This window comes from Belonocnema kinseyi, chromosome 3 (genome assembly GCF_010883055.1).
Source record: "Belonocnema kinseyi isolate 2016_QV_RU_SX_M_011 chromosome 3, B_treatae_v1, whole genome shotgun sequence".
Taxonomy (NCBI): Eukaryota; Metazoa; Arthropoda; class Insecta; order Hymenoptera; family Cynipidae; genus Belonocnema; species Belonocnema kinseyi.
The window spans coordinates 154766969-154791578 of record NC_046659.1 but is presented as its reverse complement, the minus strand read 5'-3'; the positions used below and the strand labels follow the sequence as shown (position 1 = coordinate 154791578).

At 23.4% G+C, this 24610-nt stretch overlaps 3 protein-coding genes across 3 annotated transcripts in view; 1 reads left to right on the top strand and 2 right to left on the bottom strand.

Annotated features, from left to right (window-relative positions):
* Nucleotides 1–778: 778 nt before the first annotated feature.
* Nucleotides 779–15133, bottom strand: LOC117169693. Its single transcript, XM_033356179.1, has 11 exons — nucleotides 15047–15133; nucleotides 13484–13535; nucleotides 11775–11911; nucleotides 9246–9352; nucleotides 9058–9159; nucleotides 8911–8988; nucleotides 8671–8830; nucleotides 4584–4697; nucleotides 1314–1354; nucleotides 1061–1232; nucleotides 779–984 (listed from the first exon to the last, which is right to left on the bottom strand). Exons 2-11 carry the CDS (start codon nucleotides 13510–13512, stop codon nucleotides 857–859), a joined length of 1068 nt encoding a protein of 355 aa, XP_033212070.1. The 5' UTR covers nucleotides 13513–13535; nucleotides 15047–15133; the 3' UTR covers nucleotides 779–856.
* Nucleotides 15134–16180: 1047 nt separating this feature from the next.
* LOC117169038 (DNA fragmentation factor subunit alpha-like) overlaps nucleotides 16181–24610 on the top strand; it is a 36740-nt gene continuing 28310 nt past the window's right edge. Inside the window, exon 1 of the mRNA XM_033355117.1 lies at nucleotides 16181–16342. The gene's annotated coding sequence lies outside the window, so the exon portion shown is untranslated. The remainder of the gene's footprint in view (nucleotides 16343–24610) is intronic.
* The window catches only part of LOC117169037 (D-beta-hydroxybutyrate dehydrogenase, mitochondrial), an 11952-nt gene continuing 8449 nt past the window's right edge, over nucleotides 21108–24610 (bottom strand). Inside the window, exon 6 of the mRNA XM_033355115.1 lies at nucleotides 21108–21674. Within this exon, the coding sequence (XP_033211006.1) occupies nucleotides 21276–21674 (399 nt within the window). The 3' untranslated portion in view covers nucleotides 21108–21275. The remainder of the gene's footprint in view (nucleotides 21675–24610) is intronic.

Below are 24610 nucleotides of genomic sequence, written 5' to 3'. Positions count from 1 at the left end.
TCAACAACAATAATTAAATCTTTAATAGAGTATCTAATTTCATCTAAAATCCACATTTTGATTGACATTTTTTTAAATCTTTCCACATTTTTATTATTTTTTTTAAAGACGAATTTTCTACACAACAATTGAATTTTCAACAAGTAATTCATTTTTTAACAAAAAATATGAATTTTCAACTAAATTGTTAAATTAAATAAAAAATGTAAATTTAAAAATAGTTGAACTTCTAACTCAAAAATGTGAATTTTCAAAAATAAAATGTATTTTTAAACCAAACTGTTAAATTTTCAGCCCGAAGACGAATTTTCTGTAAAACAGTTAAATTTGTAACCCAAAAAAAAAACGAATTTCTAACGAAACAGTTGAATTTTGGATCCAAAAAATGAATTTTCTCCGCAATATTTAAATTTTCGAAGAAAAAAAAGTTAACGTTCAACCAAATAGTTGCATTTTCAACCCAAAAAAACGAATTTTTCACCAAATATTTAAATTTTCAACCTAAACAGTTGGAATTTTAAGGATTTCCAATACGCCAGTAACTCTACATTATGTATAAAATTAATAATTTTTATTCGTGTGATTTAACAAACTAATATCACCACATGTATATTTACAAGTAACTTTTAAGTGAATAATTAATAATTAAATAAGAGACGCATGCACAGTAAAACTCATATTTAAAAAAAGCATAAAAGACTAGTCTTAATAATAATTAAAGCTATTATTTAAAATTTTTAACTTTTAAGAACGAGAACTGCACAAAAACAAATTAAAACTTAAATACTTTAAAATTAGGAGCAGATGAAGAAAACTGATGAATTTCATTTGTTGAAATTGAAACTTAAAAAGATGATTAATGATAAACATACGATCTGTTGAATGTTCTTTGGCCTCCATTCCATGCATTATTTTTATTCGCATTTTTTTTTCTCACATTTTTTCCATTTGGCCTATATTTTCGGAATCCTCGTTGGTTTTCAACTGCAAAAAAAAAGAAGATAAAAAATTTTGTCAGTAACAAACCAAAAATTAAGAAAAAAGTATTCAATCAACTCACAATTTGTCCTGTTTGAGTATCCCGAATTATTGTAATTCCGCTTTTTATACCCAGGGAAATAATTCTGATTTTGTTCACGATTTTTAAACCCAGGAAAATAATCCGGATTCTGTTCAGAATTGAAGGGCTGTAGGTAGCCATAGTTAATGAAATTGTTTACTGCATGGAAGTACTTGGAAATTTGAAAGAAATCAAAATTAATAAACTTGAAAGAAATATTTTTAATTATAATATTGATTAGTCAATTATTTACCTGCCATCCCAAGTTATAAAAAAACTGTAGAGTGCGCAGTTCTGCAAATAAAAAAGATAATGTAATAAAGGTAGTGGCATAAACGAAAAAAGCAAATTTAAAAGAATGACAGGCCTCGGACTCACTTCAGAGATCAAAAATAGTAAAATACAACAAATTTGTAGCATAATAGTTGAATGGTCAACCTGAAAAAATAAATTCGCAAAAACAAAGCGTCATAGTTTGCATTTCAATAAAAAAAGATTTAATTTATACAAAAAAAAGAAAAGAATTTCGAAAGGAAAAGACAAATTTTCTACAAATAAAGATTTTTCACTCAAGATAGAAATAGAAGTATCTAAATTGTTAAACCTTCAACTAAAAATACAAATTTTCTCTTAAAAAATTTATTTATAAAAAAATGGTTTTTTAGAAAAAAATTAATTTTCAACGAAACTGATGCATTTTTATCCAACAAAAAAGATATATTCAAAACAAGAAAATTATTTTTTTTTTCACCAAAAAATAAAAATTTAAAATTTTTTAAAATCAATCTTACAAAATGGAAGTGTTACATTTTCAGTTAAAAAATTTATCTTAAACAAAAAAAAGGGTTTTCCACTAAAGAAATAAGCCTTCAATAAAAAAAATAAATTTCCAACAATGTAGTTGAACTTTTACCTAAATAGTTGCATTTTCATTTTTAAAAAAATATTATACTTGTACTAAAACAGACGAATTTTCAAATCAAAAAGATAAATTTTCAAAAAAAAAATAGTTGAAATTTCTGTGAAAAAAATTTCAGTTCAACCTTTTACGATAAAAATATAAATTTTTTTAACCAAAAATAAATTTCTACGAACAAAATTGAATTTTCAATCCAAAAAGATGAATTTTTTCAACCAAAAATCATGAATTTTCAACGAAATAGTTGAATTCTCGTATCAAATAGTAATTTATCCAAGAAATATGAAATTTGTACTAAAATTGATGAATTTTTAATTAAAGACAAATTTTTTTAAAGTTGATCTTTCATTCAGAGAAGATTCCAGTTGACTTTTTAAGATGAAAATATAAATTTTTTAACAGAAAATAAGTTTCTACAAAAAAAATTGAATTTTTAATCCAAAAAGACGAATTTTTAATAAAATAGTGGAATTCTCTATCGACTAGTTGCATTTTTATCCAAGAAATTAGACATTTTTCTTATAACCAATGAACTTTTAATTTAAAAAAAAATTGTTTTAAATAGTTCAATTTTCTTTCAACACAAAAATATTAAATTTAAATAAATAGTGCATTTTCTAGAAAATAGCTAAATTTTAATAAAGCAGTTGCATCTTAATTCAATTCATAAATTAAATTCTTACTTAAATCTTAATTTGTTAAGCCAAAAATGCGAATTTTCTGCAAAACATGTGCATTTTAAATAAAAAAAGACGAATTTTCAACAAAATAGTTTAATTTTCTGACAAACTGTTGAATTTCTGGAGTAAAGAAAATGATTTTTCTACAAAATATTTTCATTTTCAAGAAGAAAGTTCATTTTCCAGCGAATAACTTAATTTTTTACGTAATTGTTAAATTGTCAATGCAAAAAGATGAATTTTTTGCAACAAATTTGAATTTTTAATAAATAAAAAAACGAATTTTCAACCAAATAGTTCAATTTTCTGCTAAACTAATGAATCTTGAAGTAAAAAAAAATTAATTTTCTATAATAAAATTGCATTTCCAATGGAAAATATGAATTTTCAACAAAAAAGTTCATTTTCAAAAAGAAACAAAGACGAATCTTGAAGAAAATATTTAAATTTTCAACAAAATAGTTACATTTTTATTCGAAAAAGCGAATTATCTACAAATTTATTGAATGTTCAACAAAAACATTAATTTTCAATTGAATAATTGAATTCTCTACCAAATTCTTAAATTGTCAAGCCAAAAAGACGAATTTTCTGAAAAATAGTTAAAGTTTAAGCCTAAGGAGATGAATTTTTGACAAAATAAAAAAGTGAATTTTTAACAAAATAGTTGAATTCTTTATCAAATAGTTGAATTTTTTTGCAAGAAATATGAAATTTGTACTAAAAGTGAATGATCTTTAATAAAAAACACATTTTTTTAAGTTGATCTTTCATCCACAAAAGATTTTAGTTTATTTTTCAACACCAAAATATAAATTTTAAACAAAAAGTAAATTGAAATTTCTCTCACAACCCATGAACTTTTAATTAAAAAAAAAAATTGCATACAGAAAAGATTTCAGTTCACTTTCGACACAAAAATATTAAATATAAGCAAAAAGTAAATTTTCTAGAAAAAAAGTTGAATTTTCAGAAAACAATTGCATTTTTATCGAGAAAGATGCAGCATTTCTACCAAAAAAGATCAACTTTGAAATTAAAAAGACAAATTTCCAGAAAAAAAAAATAGTTTTCATAAAAAAAAATTTCAGGTTATAAACAAAAGATTGTTTTTTCAACAAAAAAGGTCATTTTCAACTAAATAATTGAATTTTCTACCTATTTATTAAATTGTCAAGCCAAAAAGACAAATTTTCTGCAAAAAATCTGAATTTTTAGTAAAAAAAAAGACCAATGTTCAACGAAATAGTTTAACTTTCTGCCAAACTAATGAATATTAAGTAAAATATTAATTTTCTACAATACAATTGCATTTCAACTGAAAAATATGAATTTTCAACCCAGAAAGACGAACTTCCAACCAAGAACGATGAATTTTTAACAAAACAGTTGAATTCTCTATCAATTAGTTGCATAGTTATCTAAGAAATATTAAATTTTTACTAAAATTAATTAATTTTTAATAAAAGATTAATTTTTTGTTAAGTTGATCTTTCATCCAGAAAAGATTCCAGTTGAGTTTTTAAGATGGAAATATAAATTTCTTAACAAAGGGTTAATCTACTACGGAAAAAGTTGAATTTTTAACGCAGAAAGACGAATTTTCAACAAAAAATTGAATTCGAACCAAAAAAAGAGGTCTTTTTAAGAAAGTTGTTATATTTGTAACTAAATAATCAAATTTATAACTAAAATATATGTAAATACGATCTCTAAATAATGTCACCATTTTTCAAACATTTTTGTTAGAAACTTGTTTTAAAATTTATCTCTTTATTTTTAAAAACAGCTCTTTTGTTAAAAGGTGATTTTTCGCTTAAAAATTCAAAGCTAAAAAAACGTCGATAGTGTGGTGAGTTAGAGGCCTGGAATTAGGTAAAATATATATATCTTGGAAATGTAAGTATTATTTATAATTTTATACCAGAAAATGGCAAATCGGCACAGTACGGGTCAGTGCTCGGAGGAGCAAAAATGTTAACGAAATTCATCTGCTGAAGAGAATCGCAAGGTTCATAGTATAAATTAGAGGCATCGTCTGTAAATGTAAAAAAAATAATTTAATTTTCGATTAATTAACCAGAGGCTATATTACTATTCCTTTATCAATATTCGTAAATTACTAATCAGGGAATGAAAAATTTTATGTGTCGAATAAAATTTTATATGTGGAATAAAACGGTCATTTCTCGATTCGCAAACATTTTTCACGATCAATGAAATTTAAAAAATTGTACACTAAATCCAAAAATTGTTCCACACGAAGTAAAAAAAACTGAACTGCGAATAAAAGCAATCAAAGTGAAACTGTTGAATTTTAAACAATTTTAAACTTTTATCAATTGTAGAGTTCAAAGATTCAGATTCAGTTCCAAAAATATAAATTCACGTTATCATTTTCAATGCTCTTAATTGAAGAATCAATCAAGGAGTTTAAAAATGTTCAAAATTATACCATTTTAAACAATTTTAAATTCTAATTCCAGCTCAGAATTTGTTAGAAATTTTTAATTCCCTGTTAAAATCCGGAATTTTAATGCTTTTCGAAAAATATCTCGTTTCAACTTAGAATTCATTTTATGAAAAAATTCCCTGTTCCAGCTCGGAATTTATTTAAATTTTAACATTCCCTGCTCCAATAAAAATTATAATTCTTCTGGATAAATATCAGTTTTAACTCAGAATTAATATTCTTTGGAAAAATGTCCTGTTTCAATTCAGAATTTTGTTCCTTTTTGAGAATTTCCAGTACTTAGCTATAAAAATTATTAAAATTATTTAAAAAGTTCTAAATAACTTTAAAAATTATCAGATATTTTAAGATATTAAGTAATTGTCCTTTTTATTAATTAAAAAATTTCAAATTGCATGGATTAAAAATATAATATTTAGATTGATAATATAATATTTAGACTGAAATTTAATAAAAGTTTATAAAGTTTCAATAGGGCGTTCACATTTGTTTAGACTTTCCAATTGAAACAGTTTAATTTTTAACGTTACAATCTAGAAATTCTAAAATTTTGAACTGTTGCCGAATCGTTTTGTACAACCAATTATTTATTTTTTAAATCTTAAAGTAAATTCAATGTTTAAAAGCATTATTTAATTTATATTCACAGTTGATAAACTAAAAAATTTTTGTTATCAAAAATCTTCAATTTTAAACGCTCCTAATTTTTAATTGTTTAAGTCTTTAAAACTGCATTTTAAAATTCTTTTAATTTAAATGTACACTTAAAAATTAAAAATAGAACATTTTTAAAGTGATTTTTTTTAGAATTACGCATTTTAAACTGAATATCATAATTGAAAAAAATTAATCCTTTGAAATACCTTCAAATTATTGAAATCCATTAAAAATGCCCAATTAAATTACGGAAATCAATGAAAAATTTCTTAAAATCTTATAAAATAACCCAAAATATTTTATATCCTTTAAAATATTTAGAAATCCGTAGAAAAGTTGTAAAGCTCTTAAAAAACCCTTGAATTTTATTTTAAATACACTAAAACCTTTAAATTTCTTTATAATTGCTTTAAATGAACGAAAACCATTTAAAATACCTCATTTAATGACTGAAATCAATTGAAAATTCATTAGAAACTGATCAAATAATCCAAAATATTTAAAATCCTTTGAAATCTCTTGAAACTTTTAACACCTATTAAAAATTCCATGCATTTTTTTAATACCCTTAAATCTTTAAGATCCTTTGGAAATTCCTTGAAACTTTCTAAAGCTCAGGAAAATTCCTTGGCATTTTGAAAAATACCCTAAAATATTTAAAATCCTTTCGAATTGCTATAAATTATTGTGATCCATAGAAAATTTCGAATCCTTTCAAAATCTTTTTTAATTCTGCACATAGTTTTTAAAATTCTCAAGCCAAAAAGATGATTTTTCTTCAAAAAATGTGAATTTTTAGACCAAAAAGACGAATTTTCCACAAAATTTTATTTTTTAACTAAAATAGTTGAACCATTGATAAAAAAATTAATTTTCTACAAAACAATTAATTTTTTAACTAAATAGTTGAATTTTCAACCCAAATAATTGAATGTTTTCTCGAAAAAATTAAATATCGACAAAACAAATTGAATTTTCAACAAAAGCGTTAATTGTTAAATTTTGAAATAAAAAGAAAAAAAAATTCTGCAAATCAATTTTCATCGCAAAAAGGCGAATTTTCGACAAAATAGTTGAATTTTAAAACCAAATAAGTGAATGCTTAACCCAAAAAACTAAGTTTCTACAAAAAAAATTGAGTTTTTAACAAAAAGTTAATTTTCAATCAAAAATGACGGATTTCCGACAAGAAAGTTGCTTTTCAACCAAAACAGTTTCACATTTAACCCAAAGAAATGAATTTTCTTAATCTTCTAAAGAAAAAATTTAATTTTTAACTAAAATTTCGAAAAATTTAGAATTCTCGAACATGAAATATGAATTTTCAATCAAAATAGTTTAATATTTAACCCAAAAAAATGAATTTCATAAAAAAAGAATTAAATTTTAATTTCAAAAATATCAATTTTCATCAAAAAAATGTATTTCAAATTTCAACCAAATTATTACATTTTTGGACACAGAACATGAATTTACAAAAAGAAGTTATTTCCAAACAAAACAAAAAATAAGATTTTTGAATGAAATAATTGAATATTTTACAAAATAGTTCAACTTTCAACCAAAAAAACTACTTTTCTACAAAAAAAATTGATTTTTTAACAAAAAAGGTAATTTTCAACCAAATAAATGAATTTTTTGCTTGACTGTTAAATTGTCAAGCCAAAAGACGAATTTTCAAGAAAATAATTTAATTTTCTGACAAACTGTTGAATTCTGGAGTCACAAAAACGATTTTTCTACAAAATAATTTCATTTTCAACAAGAAAGTTCACTTTTAACCAAATAATTAAATTTTTTACGTAATTGTTAAATTGTCAAGCCAAAAAGGTGAATTTTTTGCAAAAAAATGTGCATTTTTAGACCAAAAGGCGAATTATCAACGAATGATGAATAAAAAAAAATAATTTTCTACAAAACAATTTTCAACCCCAAATAATTGATTGTTTACGCGCAAAAATTAAATATCGACAAATTAAATTTTCAACAAAAGCGTTAATTGTTAAATTATTAAATTCTTCATACTAATAAAACTAATTTTCTACAATACAATTGAATTTTCGAAAAAAGTTCATTTTTAACTAAAATTTCGAAAAATTTCGAATTCTCGAACATGAAATATGAGATTTCAAAAAAGAAAGTTGATTTTCTTACCAAAAAGTTAAGTTTTCAGCACAAACAGACCCATTTTTAACCAAATTATTAAATTTTCACCCAAATTTATAGATTTTTAAGCAAAAATGACATTTCTCTTAATTTTGTTAATTTTTAATACAAAAAGACGAATTATTAACAAATTAGTTGAATCTTTAATCAAAATAATTTAATATTTAACAAAAAAAAAAATGAATTTCTTAAAAAAAAAAATCAAATTTTAATTTCGAAATTATGAATTTTCAACGACAATAATTAAATCGTTAATGGAATATCTCATTTACTCTAAAATCCACAGTATGTTTTACATTTTTTAAAATCTTTTCAAATTTTTTGTTATTTTTAAAAAAGACGAATTTTTAACCAAAATAGATCATTTTTCAATCAGTTGCATTTTTAACCAGAAAAGATGAAAATTTTACCTAAAATATGTTTACACAATAAAAGTTCAACAATAAAAGTTCATTTTCAAACAAATTGTTAAATTTTCGAACAAAGAATATGAATTTTGAACTAAATTTTTTAATTAAATAAAAAATTTAAATTTAAAAATAACGCTCTTGAAAATTGCTTGAAATTTTTGAAAACCCGTAAAATCTTTCAAATTCTTTGAAATCCCTTCAAATTATTTAAATCGCATAAAACCAAAAAATTTCCGGACTTTTCCCTGATTATCCTGACCTGCGACCACCCTGACTAATGAATAATTCAATATTGTTTTACTTACTCAAGGGTGGAGCAAAATAAAATCCATTATCAGGAAAAGTTTGAGAAGAAAACAGAGGATCATTTCCAGACTTCAGATTAACATTCGGAATATTCATGGGAACATTTTCAGTTTGTATATTCAAAGGACCCAAATACTGATAAACCTGAACGTTATTTTGCTGTAAAATTAAGAATTGCTTCAGAAATTATATAAATATCATTTAAAAAGATTTTTAACGTGAAAACGTTAAAAACTCACATAAGGATAATCCATCCTGGGTTCTTCAGTTTGAGTACTGAAAGGACGGGAATATTCAAACACCTGAGCGTTCTTTTGCTGTAAAATTAAATTTGTAGCAGAAATGATTGCAAAAGCAAAGAAAATTTTTTTTAAACGCGTACTCACTTTGAGGAGATTACAGCTTTTGTTCAAATCTTGCTTTCTCATTTCACTTCCAGGCTTCTGATTCACACTTTGAACATCTTTTAGGATCTTTTCAGTCTTTGACTGTAAAATTAGGAAAATTCGTTTCAAGAATTTTTTTTTAAACTCTTACAAAATTTATTTTTAAAAACCTGATGAATTGCACTCACATCTTGAATATTAGAGTCGTTATTAGAATATTCCTTTTTTATATCACATTCCTTCTTCAGATTGATCTCTGAGCAAGTAGATTCAGTGTTTTGAGTTTTTTTTAATTCTGCGCAATTAAAATTATTTTTTTCAATTAAATAATGATTTTTCCAGGCATAATTTTTCATAGTATGCAGCCAATCAATTATTTCGTATTTTTTAAAATTCGATTTACTAGGAATACGTATAAAATTTAAAAAATTTATTATAAATGTTTTTTATTTAGTACTTGCAACTGTCTAAAGTATAACTTTCTAGGGATTTAATTATTATGTTTAATTTATAAAGCTTGGCCAATTATATTGCAAAATATTATAAAATATGCTATCACTATCGATTGATTATATAATACTAAAAATATAATTATTCATTTCTTGAATTTGTCACTGAAGTCTATGAGTAAATGGTTATTTTAACTTTGTATACATACTTAAAATTGAGTGCATATTTAACATAATAATTCATTTAAGTGAAATTAATTATTGAAAAAAAAATTATTCTTTCATTTTCAACAAGATACCTCGATTTAAAACGAAATAGTTATAGTTTCAACCAAAAAAAATTAATTTTAAACAAAATACATTAATTTGCAACTAATTGATTGAACTTAAATTAAAAAATAAAATTTTGCAATCATATAATACAAATTTTTAACCAAAAGGTCTAATACGATGTGAATTTTTCAGTTTAAAAAATTAATCTTCAACCAGAAAAAAAAGGAATTTTCAACCAAATCGGGAAATGTTCGGCAAAAGAGATGAATTTTTATTTGAAATAAGAAATCTGTAACTAAAAAAGTGAATTTTCAACCAAGAAGATAAATTTTCTATTAAAAAAAAAGACGATTTTTCATCAAAATACATCAATCAACAACTAAACAGTTAAATTTTCAACTAAAAAAGAACCATTATTTTCAAACAAATAGTCCAATTTTCAAACAAAATGACGAATTTTCAACTAAAATTATGAATCTTCAACTGAAATATTGAAACTACATAATGAAAAGGCGAATTTTCATAAAAAACTATGTTAAATTTTCAGTTGAAGAAATTAATTTTAAACAGAATAATAAAAAATTTTAACAAAATAGATCAATTTCCAACAATAGAGATGATTTTTCAATTAACATGATCAATCTTAACCAAAATGTGAATTCTGAACAATCAAGTTTAACTTTCTACCAATATTTCAATTTGTAACCAAATAGAAGAATTTTCGCAAAAAAAAAGGAATTTTTAACAAAATAGGTCAAATTTCAACCAAAAAAAGATTAATTTCCTTCCAAAGAAAGAAAATTTCAATAAAAGAGTTGAGTTTTCAAGTCAAAAAGTCGTTTTTTTTTAAAGAAAACATTTGACTTTAAAATCAGAGAAGATGAATATTCAACAAACAAGTTAATTTGCAGCCAATTAGGTTGAATTTTCAACAACAAAAAAAGAATCACTTTCAACCAAACAGAAGACTTTTTGATCAAATAATTTAATTTTCAACAAAATATTTAAATTTTCAACAATAAAAGAAGAATTTTGAACCAAAGTGTTGATTTTTCAAGCCTAAAAGTAGAATGTTTATTGGAAAATATTTGACTTTGAAATTCGAGGATACGAAATTTCTACAAAAAAAAAGTTAATTTTCAACCCGAAGATATGAATATTTAAATAAAATCAATTTTTTACCAAAAAGACCATTTTTCGACAAAATACATGGATTTTTAAACAAATAGTTGAATTTTTGAACTAAAAGAGAACTAATTTTTTATTAAAAATTGAATAGTTAAATTTTTTAGTTCCAAAAATTAATTTCCAACAAAAAATACCGAAAATACGAATTTTCAAGCGAAAAGTATAAAAGATAAATGTTCACTCAAAAAGATACATTTTTTTACAAAATAGTTTCATTTTCAACTAAATAGTTAAATTTTCAATAAATAAAAATGACTTTTTTAAAAAATGGAAGAAATTTCAACGTAATAAAATTTTCAATCAAAATAAATAAATTCTGAACCAAAAATATATAACAAACTATTCAATTAAAGAAAAAATTAACTTTCAACCAAAGATTAATTTTCAACCAAAAATGATTAGTTTTTAATCCGAAAGGGCAAATTTCTTATCCAAAAATATTAATTTTCAGCAAACCAGTTTAATTTTTAAACAGAATAGGTGGATATTCAGCAAAATAATTAAAATTCCAACCAAATAGTAGAATTTATACCCAAAAGAGATGAATTCTGAACTTCTATGCATTCGGTTCATCTTTATAACAAAGGAAACAAAAAAAAACGGGAAGTTTACTGAAAACAGGGGAAGAAAGCGGAATTCTTTAAAAAGGGGGAATTTATTTTATTATTTAATTTATATTTGAATGTTATTTAAACGTATTCAAATTAAAATTACTCAGTAACAAGGTCTGGATTTCTTATAAAACTTGGAAAAAATGGAATCGTTACCAGGCTTAAAGGTTCAATAATTTTTTAATTTCGCTTGTACCTTGAATTACCGGATCAGAAACACAGATTGCTTTTTTAACTTCAACGGGTCGTTCTAAAATCATACTTTTACGCCCTCTGTACGGAGCACGAGTTGGTTTTTTCTCCTCTGGCTCCTCTTCCGGAATGGAATAAAGACTACAAATAAAAATAATAATAATAATAATAACTTAAATAAGTTATAGAAAAAAATGCAGCCATTATCAGGGTGGCGATTCGGCGGACGATTTCTAATTTCCGGTTTTTTCCAGTCAAGTTTTTCAATTTTTCCGGTCAACTAAAAGTTACATATTCATATTTGTTTCTAAACGCAAATATTTATTTTAATTCGTGACGTTGATTCTAAATAACCTTCGACGCAACGGAAAATTGCAAAATTAATTAATTTTTATACAAATACTTAAATTTTCCACTAAAAATATTAATATAAATTTTCAATTTACAAACAAAGTCATGAATTTTGAAATAAAATCATGAATCTTGAAGTGGAATAGTTAATTTTTAAACCAAAAAGACGAATTTTTAAATAAAAAGATTAATTTTCTGCCAAAAATACCATTTTTTCAACAAAATACATGCATTTTTTTTAAATTCTTGAATTTTTAATTAAAAAAGACAAATTTTCAAACCAAATAGTTGAATTTTGAATTAAAAAAATAATCATTTCCAATCCGAAAATGGAATACTAACATTTTTTTTTAATTAATCTTATACCAAACATAAGAGTTATCAACAAAAATAATGGAATGTTCAAAAAAATCATTTTTACTAAAAAAGATAAATTGTCAACCAAAACTTAAGTAATTAAATTTAATGCAAACCAAGAAGATTCATTTCTACCAAAAAAGGTGGATTTTCTACTAAAAAAGATAATTTTGCAATTAAAACGATAAATCTTCGAAAAAAAAAATAATTTTGAACAAATGAGTTTAAATTTCAACCAAATAATTTTATTTCCAAAACAAAAGATTTTTTTCAACTAAAATGATAAATATATAACTGGAATGCTTACATTTTAAACCGAAAACACTAATTATTAATCGAAAAAAGAATTTGTAAACAAGAAGAATAAGTTGCAAAAAAAAGATAATTTTTTATTTTAAAATATCGATTTTTAACTAAATATGTGGATTTTCAACGAAACAGTTGAATTTTTAATTAAAAAAGACAAGGTTTCATCCCAATTTTTAATCCAAAATAGAATTAGTTAAAAGAATTGATTTTCAGGACAGTAGTTACATTTTTAACGATAGATTATTTTTAAATCAAAATAATTTAATCTTCAACCATAAAGAATAATTTTCTACAAGAAAGGTGAATTTTTCACAAAGTAGATAGATTTTCAAACAACTAGTTTAATTTCGATATAAAAAATATAAATTTTCAACGAAATATGTAGTTGAATTTGTATCCAAAAAGAATACATTTTCAACCGAAAATAGAATGGTTAAATTTTCTGTTAAAAACATAATTATTAACAAACAAACAAAAAAAAACAACGGATTTTCAGCAAAATAGTTCAATTTCTAATGGAATAGTTAAATTTTTAGTTTAAATAAAATTCCCGGTTCCGATAAAGTCGCCACCCTGATTAAGGAATTTAAAAATTTGCAGTGATTCAACTTTAAAAGAAGACAATTAAAAGAATTATTGTAGAAACAAATATTTCTATATCATTTTAAAATATTTTCACAAAAGCATAGATCGTACCTGCTTCTGTAGTATGAGCTGAAACCCATTTTGAGGGAAAAATCCAATATCTCTACAAAGAAAAATGACAATACTCGCATAAAATTTTGAAAAGGATAAAGGATTTAACTACAAAATTCTTCAAAATTAAAAAATATAAGAATTTACCTATTAAAATTTAGAAATGCACGCTCTTGAATATCTCCGCTAAAATTATTTAACAAATAATAATAAGAGGAAAAAAGGAAGGCAACCTCCAAGTACCCTATCTCCTTTTTTTGTTCTCAATCGAAAAATATTTACAAAAAATACCAAAATTTTGGTTTTCAAGGGAAAAATAAGATTTCAAATCGAAATATATTTTAGTTTTAACAAAATAATTTTGTACTAATAGAAATGAATTTTCAACCTAAAAATTTATAATTAAATTCTCAGTCATGGAAATAATTCATCTTCAACTGGAAGTTGAATTTCAAACGAAAAAGATGAATTTTATATTAAAAAAGATCATTTTTCAACCAAACATTGAATAAATTGTTAGTTACAAACATTAATGTTCGACCAGAAATGATTTTTTAAATAAAAGTATGAAATATTCAACTGGATTGTTAATTAAATTTTTAGTGTAAAGAAATTGATTTACAATAAAAAAAATTTTTTAACAAAATATCTCATTTTTCAACCAGAGATGAATTTTCAATTAAAATGATTAATCTTTAAAAATAAAATTAGTTTTTAATTAAATATATTAACTTTCAACCAAGCAATTAAATATTCATTCCAAAAATATGAATTCTAAACGAAAATTTTAGAAATTGATATTTCAACCAAAAAATATTTTAATTTTGGATCAAAAAATGTTGATTCAAGCAAAAAGAAACGATTTTTCGAGAAAGTAGTTGAATTTCCAGCATTGAAGAATTGTTCAGTCAAAAGAAAAAAACTGGAAATAAACTATTGAATATTAAAGAAAAAACATGAATTTGAACAAAGAATATTAATCTTTCTTTTAAAAGAACGAATTTTCAGCAAAATACATGATTCTTGAACGAAAAGCGACCGATTTTAAACTAAAAATAGAATACAGTTCAATTTTTAGTTAAAAAAATTAAATACAATATAATATAAAGCTACTTTTACAAATAAAGATTGATTGTTACTCAATTTTATATAGCAATTTAAAAAAATTAAGTCCATTCTCGAAAAAATTCCCTCAATTTTCCAGCTTTTTCGAGGAATATAAAAATTTTTGTAAATATTGAAAAGCTCGGAAGTCTAAATTTTTTATCAATTAAACTAAAATGCCAGGAAAAAATAGACAAATCATAAAAATAAAAACTTCTTTTAAAATTTTCCGTTGACAAAAAAGTCCATAAAATTGCGACTTATTTTTTACCCACCACGTGACGTGCCACATTCATATTTTTTGTGTGCATTTTCCATGTTTTCTATATTAAAAAATATTTTCTAAAATTTTATTTAATTTAAAATACATTTGATTTGAATAGCTCTATAAAAAAATGTAAATATCAATCAAAATACGCGAAAATAGTGAAAATACGAATAAAAAACGAACCTACTTACCGGCTTACTGAATTGATAAACGCCGACTCTCTATTATGAGAGATTTGAAATAAATAAATCCAGAAAATCACTAACCCTGTCGGTTGCGACGTTTGACCAAAGATATTATAATATTTTTGGTTTGGCCAATCGCTTCATTGAAGGTTAACTTCCGGTACGAAACTCTTCCAATCGCTGTATTTCCTACAAAATTCCCTACACTTATTTCCGGTTGACGATTTTTTTCGCGTTAACCTTTTGATTGGTGATGAAAACATATTTAGTTAAAGGTTAATTTGATTATTTAATTTCTAGCATATTTTGATGATAAATAATAAATTAAGACGATGCATTTTGTCTGGATTTTGTTATTTAAATGAGAATTTCGGCAGAAGTTCACTAGTTTCGGGGGGAAACAAAAGAACAGGATTTACGAGAAAACGTTGGCAGCATTGACTGTTTACTAACATAACCTCACTTTTGTTGACAGTGGCAGCAAGTAGGGTTGTGAGCAATGAAACGTTTCATTGTAACATTGAAACTTTCAAATGTTTCACAGTCAAAGTTTCATCGTTTCATGAAACATTGGGGGGGAAAGGAGAGAACTTCCATTTGCGCATGCGCGGAAATCAGATCAGGTTAGGTATTTGTTACTCGTATCGTATGCCACGTCGCCGCAAGTTTAAACTTTTTTAAAATTTTATTTAGTGTTTCTCAGTGTTTCCGCAGTAAAATTGTGATAATGGTGAAAATATTAAAAATTGTTGCTCTGAATACTTCAAAATGCCTTAGTCTCTTAAATATAACTAATAAATATATATATTAACTTAATATAGGAAATTTGGGTTTTTAAAATTCTTAATCATGTAACTTTATTTGCTATAAAACTCAATTTTGTTCATACATTTTTAGTATTTAATTCAATTGGATATTATCAAAACGTATTGAGTTAGTTAATTAATTATTTAATCAACGATTACTTGAGAAAATGTGCATTGATGTTCACTTCTTAATATATGCGGTTTGAATTTTTCCGCCACCGTCTTCGAAACATTGCAATATTTCACGAGACCTTGAAAGTTTCATGAAACTTTTCATTGAACCAAAGTTTCATGAAATTTTACAACCCTAGCAGCAAGTGACATTTATATGGTTTTACGACAAAGACGCTTTGTAAAATAATAAAGAATTGTTAGTTCGAGGGGTTTGCTGATAAATAAAGTGTTTAAAATACTCCTGTATTTTAATAGATACTATTTTTTCAAAATTATTCAAATACAAGTTACGAGCGAACTGTAATCCCAACTTTAAAAAAGGGTATGTATTTCTTTTGTTTATACCGTTGATACTAGTTGTTTATACATCATGTAATTTTTTTATTTAGATAAAATATACTTGTAGTTTGAATTAAAAAAAGTAATTTAATTTACAAAAATTAGAAACAGTCGATTTTTCGTTTTTGGAAGAACATTAATCCTTGTTTGAAAATTCAACTATTTGGATAAAAATTAGTTTGTTTTTTTTTTTTTATTGAAGATTTATCATTTTAGGTAAAAATTACCTTTTTTTTTACTGAAAATTTAACTATGTAATTTTTTTTTGCTTGAATATTAATTTTTTTAGATAGTAATTTAATCTTCTTGGTTGGGAAATCAGCTTTTTGCTTGAAAATCTACATATTTCCTTGAAATATTTTTTTTGCTTGAAAAATAATTATTTACTGAAAATTAAACTTTTTTGTTGACAATTCATCTTTTGGATTGAAAATTAAAATATTTGATTACTAATTTATTTTTTGGTTGAAGATTTATCATTTTAGTTAAAAATTTAACTATTTTTTCGAGAATTTTATGAAAATTTCTATTTTTTTAAAGAAAATGAATATTCTGGATTGAAAAATCATCTGTTTGCTTGAAAATTTAACTATTTCATTCAAAATTTATTATATTCAGAAATCAGCTGTTTGCTTGAAAATCTATTTGGTTGATTTTTTTTTTTTTTTAATAATTATTTACTGAAAATTTAACTTTCTTATTGCCAATTCATCTTTTGGATTAAAAATTGAAATATTTAATTACAAATTCATTTTTTAGTTGAAGATTGATCATTTTAATTAAAAAATGTATTTCTTTAGTTCAAAATTTAACTATTTTTTAAAGAATTTTATGAAAAATTCTATTTTTTTGTATGAAAATTAATCTTTTGGATTGTAAAATTATCTTTTTGCTTAAAAATTTCACTATTTTATTCAAAATTTAATTTATGTCATTAAAATTTGGTTGGTTATGGAAAATTAAACTATTTTGTTAAAGATTCAGAAACTTTGTTAAAATGTCATTCTCTTTACTTGAAACTGCAACTGTTTTTTGGAAATTGTACTTTCTGGGTGGAAAATTCATCTATTTCGGTGCAAATTGCATCTTTTTTGGTTTTTATTTATTTTTTTTTAAATTAATGTTTTATGTAAAAAATTCAACTATTTGTTTAAAATGTAGTTTTTTATTAAATATTCATCATCTTATTTTTAAAATCATATTTTTAATTGAAAGTTTAACAATTTTGCAGAAAAATCCTCTTTATTGTAGAAAAGCAATCTCATTAGTTGAAACTTCACTTTTTTGGTTGAAAAAAATTAATTTTTTAATTGAAGCTTCAACTATTTGGTTAAAAAATAGTTTTTTTGGTTGAAGAACTTCATTTTAGATCAAAATTTACATTTTTAATTGAAAATTAAACTGTTCCATTGTTTTTACAAAATTGATCCTATTAAGTAGAAGTTTATTCTTCTGGCTCAAAAAATTATCTGTTTGCTTGAAAAATTTAACGATTTCGTTGAATTTTTTTGCAATTTTTTTTTACTGGAAATTGAATGATTCTATTTTTGTTTAAAAATTCATCTTCTTTTATTAAAAATGCAAGTATTTTGTTAAAAAATTGTTTTTTATTTATTGAAAATTCATCTATTTAGTTAGAAATTCATTTTTTTTATAAAGAGTCATTATTCTAGATAGAAGTTCATTTTTTAAATTGAAATTTCTTTTTTCTTTAACTAAAAAATTAACTATTCCATTTTTGCTTGAAACCCTTTTGCTTCTGAAAACCCGTATTTTTTAGAGTTAGAATTATATTTTGTTTTTTTTTTGTCATGGAAATCCAAAATTTTCAATGATTCATTCTCTTTGGTTGAAAATTCAACTGTTCCTTTTTTTTTTTAAATTGCGTCTATTTTTTATCAAATTCCATCTTTTTTTGCTTTCGTGGAGGATTCAATTATTTTATTGAGAATTCCCTTCTTTTGGCTATATCATTAATATCCTTTTTTTTAATTCATCATTTTGACTGGATTTCCAATTTTTTTTTGTTGAAAACTCGTCATATTTAGTTGAAAGTTCAACTTCCAGGTTGAAAATTCACGTATTTTTGAAGAAAATTGTACTATTTGATTTCCGGTGGAAAATCCATGTATTTTGTTGAAAATTCATCTTTTTGGGTAGAAAATTAATATTCTTTTTTTGAAAAATTGTCATTTTGGTGGAGAACACAACTATTTTGTTAAATTGTCGTATTCTTTATTTGACTTCAACCGGTTGAAAGTTCATTTGTTTGTAATTTTTTCACATCTTTTTGTTTTAAAAAATCGTAATTGTGGTCGAAAATTCATTTATTTTGTTAAAAATTGAACTATTTTCATAGAAAATTCATTTTTTTTACTAATAATTTTGCTTGGGAATTCAACTATTTGGTTAAAAAATCGTCCTTTTTAATAGAAAATTAATCTTTTTGTTTAAAAAATCATCGTGTTTGTTCTAAAATGCACCTGTTTTCTTTAAAATTCGTATTTTTTAGTTGAAAATTCAATTATTTAGTTGAATATTCATCTCTCTTGAATAAAAATTACACTCTTCTTGAAAATTTAACTATTTTGTATAAGTTCGCTTTTTTTAAATTTAAAACTTAACTATTACATTTTTGATTGAAAACTTAACTTTTTTAGTTGAAATTATTTGGTTAAAAATTCGACTTTTTCAGTATAAAATTCAACTATTTCAGTATAAAATTCACCTATTTGGTTAAAATTTAAACTTTTTTTTTTAATTAAGGACTTCGCACATAATGAACTTTTTTGTTCAAAATTCATTATGTCGCGTAGAAAATTCATGTATTTTATTAAAAAATCATCCTTTTTAGTATAAAATTTATCTTTTTGTTCAAAAAATAATAATTATGTTTGAAAATTTAATTATTTAGTAGAATATTCAACTACTTCAGCATAAAATTCAACTATTTGTTTAAAAATTCCACTCATTTTTTTTAATTAAGGCCTTGGCACATATTAACCTTTTTATTAAAAATTGATTGTGTCGGGTAGAAAATTCATTTATTTCCTTTAAAAAGTAGTCCTTTTTAGTAGAAAATTAATCTTTTTGTTTAAAAAAATCATCATTTTGTTTGAAAACGAAACTATTTTCTTGAAAATTTGTATTTTTTAGTTGAAAATTTAATTATTTGGTTGAATATTCATTTGTCTTGAATACATATTTTACTTTTCTTGAAAATGTGATCTGGATTGAAAATTCATTCTTCACAGTCAAAAGTCTTTTTTTCAAAATTCATTTATCTTTCTTTTTAATTTAAAATTTAAATCTTGTTTTGTTGAAATAGGAAATATTACATTTAGCGTTGAGAATTCATCATTCTTTGTTTGAAAATTGAACTATACTTTGTTAAAAGTTGGAATATTTTGTTGAAAGTCCTTTTTTTTAATTTTTTCTTTTTTTAATTAAAAATGTAACTACTCAATTTTTGATTGCAAACTTAACTTTTTTAGTTAGAAATTTAATTATTTAGTTGAAAATTCGAATATTTCAGTATAAAATTCAACTACTTCAGTATAAAACTCAACTATTTGGTTAAAAATTAAACTATTTTTTTTTTAATTAAGGACTTTGCATATAATGAACTTTTTTGTTGAAAATTCATTATGTAGGATAAAAAATCCATTTATTTTGTTAAGAATTCGTCCTTTTTAGTAGAAAACTAATCTTTTTGTTTAAAAAATCATCATTTTGTTTGAAAATGCAACTATTTTATTGAAAATTCTTAATTTTTAGTTGAAAATACAATTATTTGGTTGAATATTCATCACTCTTGAATACAAATTATACTCTTGTTGAGAAATTGTTCTTCTGAATTGAAAATTCACCCTTTATGGTCAAAAGTCATCTTTCTTTTTAATTTAAAATTTAAATCTTGTTTCGCTGACATACGAAATATTTTGCATTCTTCGTTGAGAATTTATTATTCTTTATTTGAAAATTAAACTATACTTTGTTAAAAGTTGAACTATTTTGTTGATAATTCATAATGTCGGGTAGAATATTCATTTATTTTGTTAAGAATTCTTCCTTTTTAGTAAAAAATTAATCTTTTTGTTTAAAAAATCATCATTTTGTTTGAAAATGCAACTATTTTCTTTAAAATTCGTGTTTTTTAGTTGAAAATTTTAATTATTTGGTTGAATATTCATCCCTCTTGAACATAAATTATACTATTGTTGAAAATTTGTTCTTCTGAAATAAAAATTCATCCTTCATCGTCAAAAATCATCTTTCTTTTTGAAAATTCATTTATCTTATTGTTTTAATTTAAAATTTAACGCTTGTTTCGTTCACACAAAAAAACAGAAGATAAATTTTACATCGATTTCCGATGAAAGATTCGTTCCAACAAAAATTAACTTTACAGGATAAACTTTAACCAAATATCGGTTTAACTTTCTTTTGTTTTTCCATGGCAACACATGTCTTTTGAAAAATACGAAGTTGTCTGAATAAAACTTTATCCCTCTAAAAAATATCCTGCAACAAATTTTATCATTACTTTATTCTTTGTTGAAATACCTAATATTACAATTTTCGTTGAGAATTTATCATTCTTTGTTTGAGAATTGAACTAATTTTTTCAAGTCTTCGTTATGATCAAAAATTCTACTGACTATGTAGAAAGAAAGGAATGAATAATCCCGGAGGAAATATGCAATTTTTTTAAAGATAATAGTTGAAAAAAAGTATTTTAATTAATTAAGTAGAATGTTTGTCCTTTATTTATAAACACATAAGAGTATGTCATGCTTTAAATATTCTTTAGCTCAGCTTTATACATTGTTTTTACATTCATTAAATGAAATCGGTTAAAATGATTTGGGATTGGTTTCCTAATTACAATTCCGTAAATAGGATGGGCAATGTTTTTAATTCGTGTACAATGCATCATAAAATGGTCTCGGAAGATGATCACTGAGCAAAGCTTGTATTCTTTCACTGCGGGAAACAGGAGTGTATCTTTTCATCGGAAAAGTTTTTGATATTCCATCAGTTAAAGCTCTTGTCACTGGAGTGAGATCAGCTTCAGGTCCTTTCGTGTATTTTTCAAGGGCTAACATTTCCTTTTGAAATAATTTCTGTCCGTATTCTTTTCGAGTTTGAGGATCTAACTGTGTCCACATTTCTCTGGCCTGTTCCAGCAGAACAGAATTATCTTTTAACCACGCATTTCCGGAAACATATTCGCCAGTTTCAACAATAACAACGTCGACTCCCCATCTTCGCATTTCAAGTCTCAAGCAGGTTCCCCAAGCTTCCACTGCAGCCTAAAAGTTGTTAGTGAAATATTATTTTTATTTCAGGAATCACAGTCCATCCCCCTTAGACCGGGAGACCGGGAAATTGCCGAAAATTTAATTTAAAAACCGGGAATTAACTTCTGATGGTAGAAAAATTAAAGTTTTCAATATTTGAATCATTTTTCTAAATTTAGAAAAGTGATTTCAACTTTATTTGAAATTACAGATCATATGAGTGTGTTTATTATGTCACGGATATTTCACATTATCTCAGTTTACTCTAATTGAATTATAAATTATTATTTTTCAAGAGTACTTATTTTGTTGAAATTAGTTAATAGTTGTTCTCATGCATCCAAAGAGTTTTCATTAGAATAAGAAATTAAGAAAATAATTTAAAATGCTTAATATTAATAAACTTATTTGTCCATGTGCAACCGTGAAAACTCGAGAAATTGCCGGTTTTTTATTAATTAAAAATCTCAATTTAAAAAAATCGGATTTATCATGTTTTATTTGCTTGTTTCACATTTATCTGACTTTGAATAGGAAATTTTAGAAGGTAATTTAACCATTTTTATTTGAGGCTAGCTAGTTTCGGTAAGGAAATATTATTTCGTTTGAAACAAGGAATTTTTTTAAAATAATTATAATTTGGATTTAGAAAAAGGAGTTTAAAAAATCGCTTTTCCTAGTCAGAATTCGTTACATTTTAAAAGTTCCCTATTACAAATTGCAAATTTAGCTTTTTTTGTTAAAAATTCAACTACTTGCGGTAAAAAGTTAAATTCTTGTCAAAAATGAATTTTTTGGTTTGAAGATTCATCTCTTCTGGAAAATGTAACTAATTTGTTAAAAATAATTTTCTTTTACTGAAAATTTTTAATATTCCAGTAGAAAATTTAATTATTTTGCTGAATATCCGCTTTTTTCGTCAATATTTTTGGTTGAAATGTATCTCTTTTTTATGGAAATTCAACTATTTGATTGAGAATTTATATTTTTTATATTAAAATTAAACTATTTGTTTGAGAATATATGTACTTCGTGGAAAAGTCGTATTTTTTGTAGAAAATTATTCTTTATGATTAAAAATTCTTTTTTTTTTGTAGCTATAAAATTCACCTATTCCAGTTAAAGATTCATCATTTTAGTTAAAAATTCATTAGTTTGGTTGAAAATTAATTTCCCTAATTGAGAATCTGTTACATTTTTGGTTGAAAATTGATATTCTTTCCTTCAAAATTTAAGACTTTAGCTGAAAATTTGTCTTTTTTAATAGAAAATTCACGTGTTTTGTTAAACAATCGATTTTTTTGGTAAAAAATGTTCTTTCTCTTTGAAAGTTAATCTCCTTATTTAAAAATACTTCTTTTCAGTTAAAGATTCAAGTATTCCAGTTAAATAATGATCACTTTAATTAAAAAATCATCTTTTAAGTTGGAAATAAAATTACTTAGTTAAAGGTTAAACTATTTTGTTAGAAATTCATTTTTTGGTTGTAAATTAAGCATTTTAATTAAAAATTAATTTCTTTGTTTGAAAAATGAGCTATTTGATTGAAGACTTGTTTTTTCTTTGGATGAAAAAGAATTTTTTGTCGAAAATCTAATTATTTTGTTGAAAATTTGTTTCTTTTTTGATTAAAAATTATTATTCTTTTAACTGGAAATGTAACTACAATTTTTGGTTGAAAATTATATTTTTTATTTGAAAATTCGTCCTTTTTGGCTGAACATTAATTTTTTTAAATTAAAACTTCATTTTTGGTTGACAATTTATCTTTTTTTAGTAAAAATGATTCTTTTTTTTAAATTCAACTATTTTTAGTTAAATATTCATTGTTTTTAACTGTTTTGTAGAAAGTTTCTCCTTTTTTGATGCAAATTAATTTTTTTTTAATGAAAATGTAACTATTGCATTTTTGGTTAAAAATGTTGATAATTATTCGTTTTGGTAGAAAATTAAACTTCTCGATTGAAAACTGATCTTTCTGGTTAAAAATTCAACTATTCATTTCAAAATTTAACTGTTTTGTAAACAACTGGTATTTTTAGCTTAAAAATTCAACATTTTTAATTAAAAAAGCAACTGTTTTTGTTTAAAAATAGAAGTATTTTAGTTTAAATATTAACTATTAAATATTTCCTTAAAAAATCGTAATGTTTGGTTGAAAGTTCGTTTTTTGTTTTGTTAAAACAAAATTTTTTATTAAAAATTTAACAATTTGCTTGAAAATTCAACTGTTTGGTTGAAAAAAAACTTTTTTTGAAGTCATATTTTTGTGTTAAAAAGTCAACTGCTTTGTAGAAAATTCTTTTTTTTTGTGGAAAATTAATTTTTTTTATCAAAATGTAACTATTGCATTTTTATCTTGAAAATTCAATATTTTTTATTAAAAATGCAACTGTTCGTTTGAAAATGAATCTGTTATAGTTGAGGATTCAACTATTTTGTTAAAAATTCGTCTTTGTTAGTTCAAATCAAATTTTTTAAATTTTAAATGAAAATCTCTCCTTTGACAAAAACATAAATTTGTAATAAAAAAGTTGAAATTTCTACTAAAAAAAAAGCAATTTTATGCAAACAAGTGTATAGTTGAATTTTCGACCAAGAAAATAAATTTGTAACTAAAATTATGAATCTTTAAACAAAAAGATGAATTTTCAACAAAATAGTTCAGTTTTTAATCAAACAAAATTTTTTACTCACGAAAGAAAAAACTTTTAATGCAATCATTGAATTTTTAAGCCAAAAAAGACGAATTTTCAACAAATCAGTTTAATTTTTAACCAAAAAAGAAAACTAGCAACATTGTTGAATTTTTAACCAAATATCTTATGTAATAAATATTCAACTTTGTAGCATTATTCAAAGAGAATATTATTTTTCTACACTTTTCAACCAAAAAATATACATTTTTAAACAAAAAAAACACAAATTTTCAAAAAATTATTAAATTT

What these genes read in the sequence shown, in the direction of transcription:
- LOC117169693 (XM_033356179.1), bottom strand. Translation starts at nt 13,512, where the DNA reads ATGGGTTTCAGCTCATACTACAGAAGCAG. An exon ending in AGCTCATACTACAGAAGCAG is followed by an intron (nt 11,912 to 13,483) that starts GTACGATCTATG and finishes TTTTATTTGTAG; the next exon opens with TCTTTATTCCATTCCGGAAG. An exon ending in TGCCGATTTGCCATTTTCTG is followed by an intron (nt 1,355 to 4,583) that starts GTATAAAATTAT and finishes TTTTATTTGCAG; the next exon opens with AACTGCGCACTCTACAGTTT.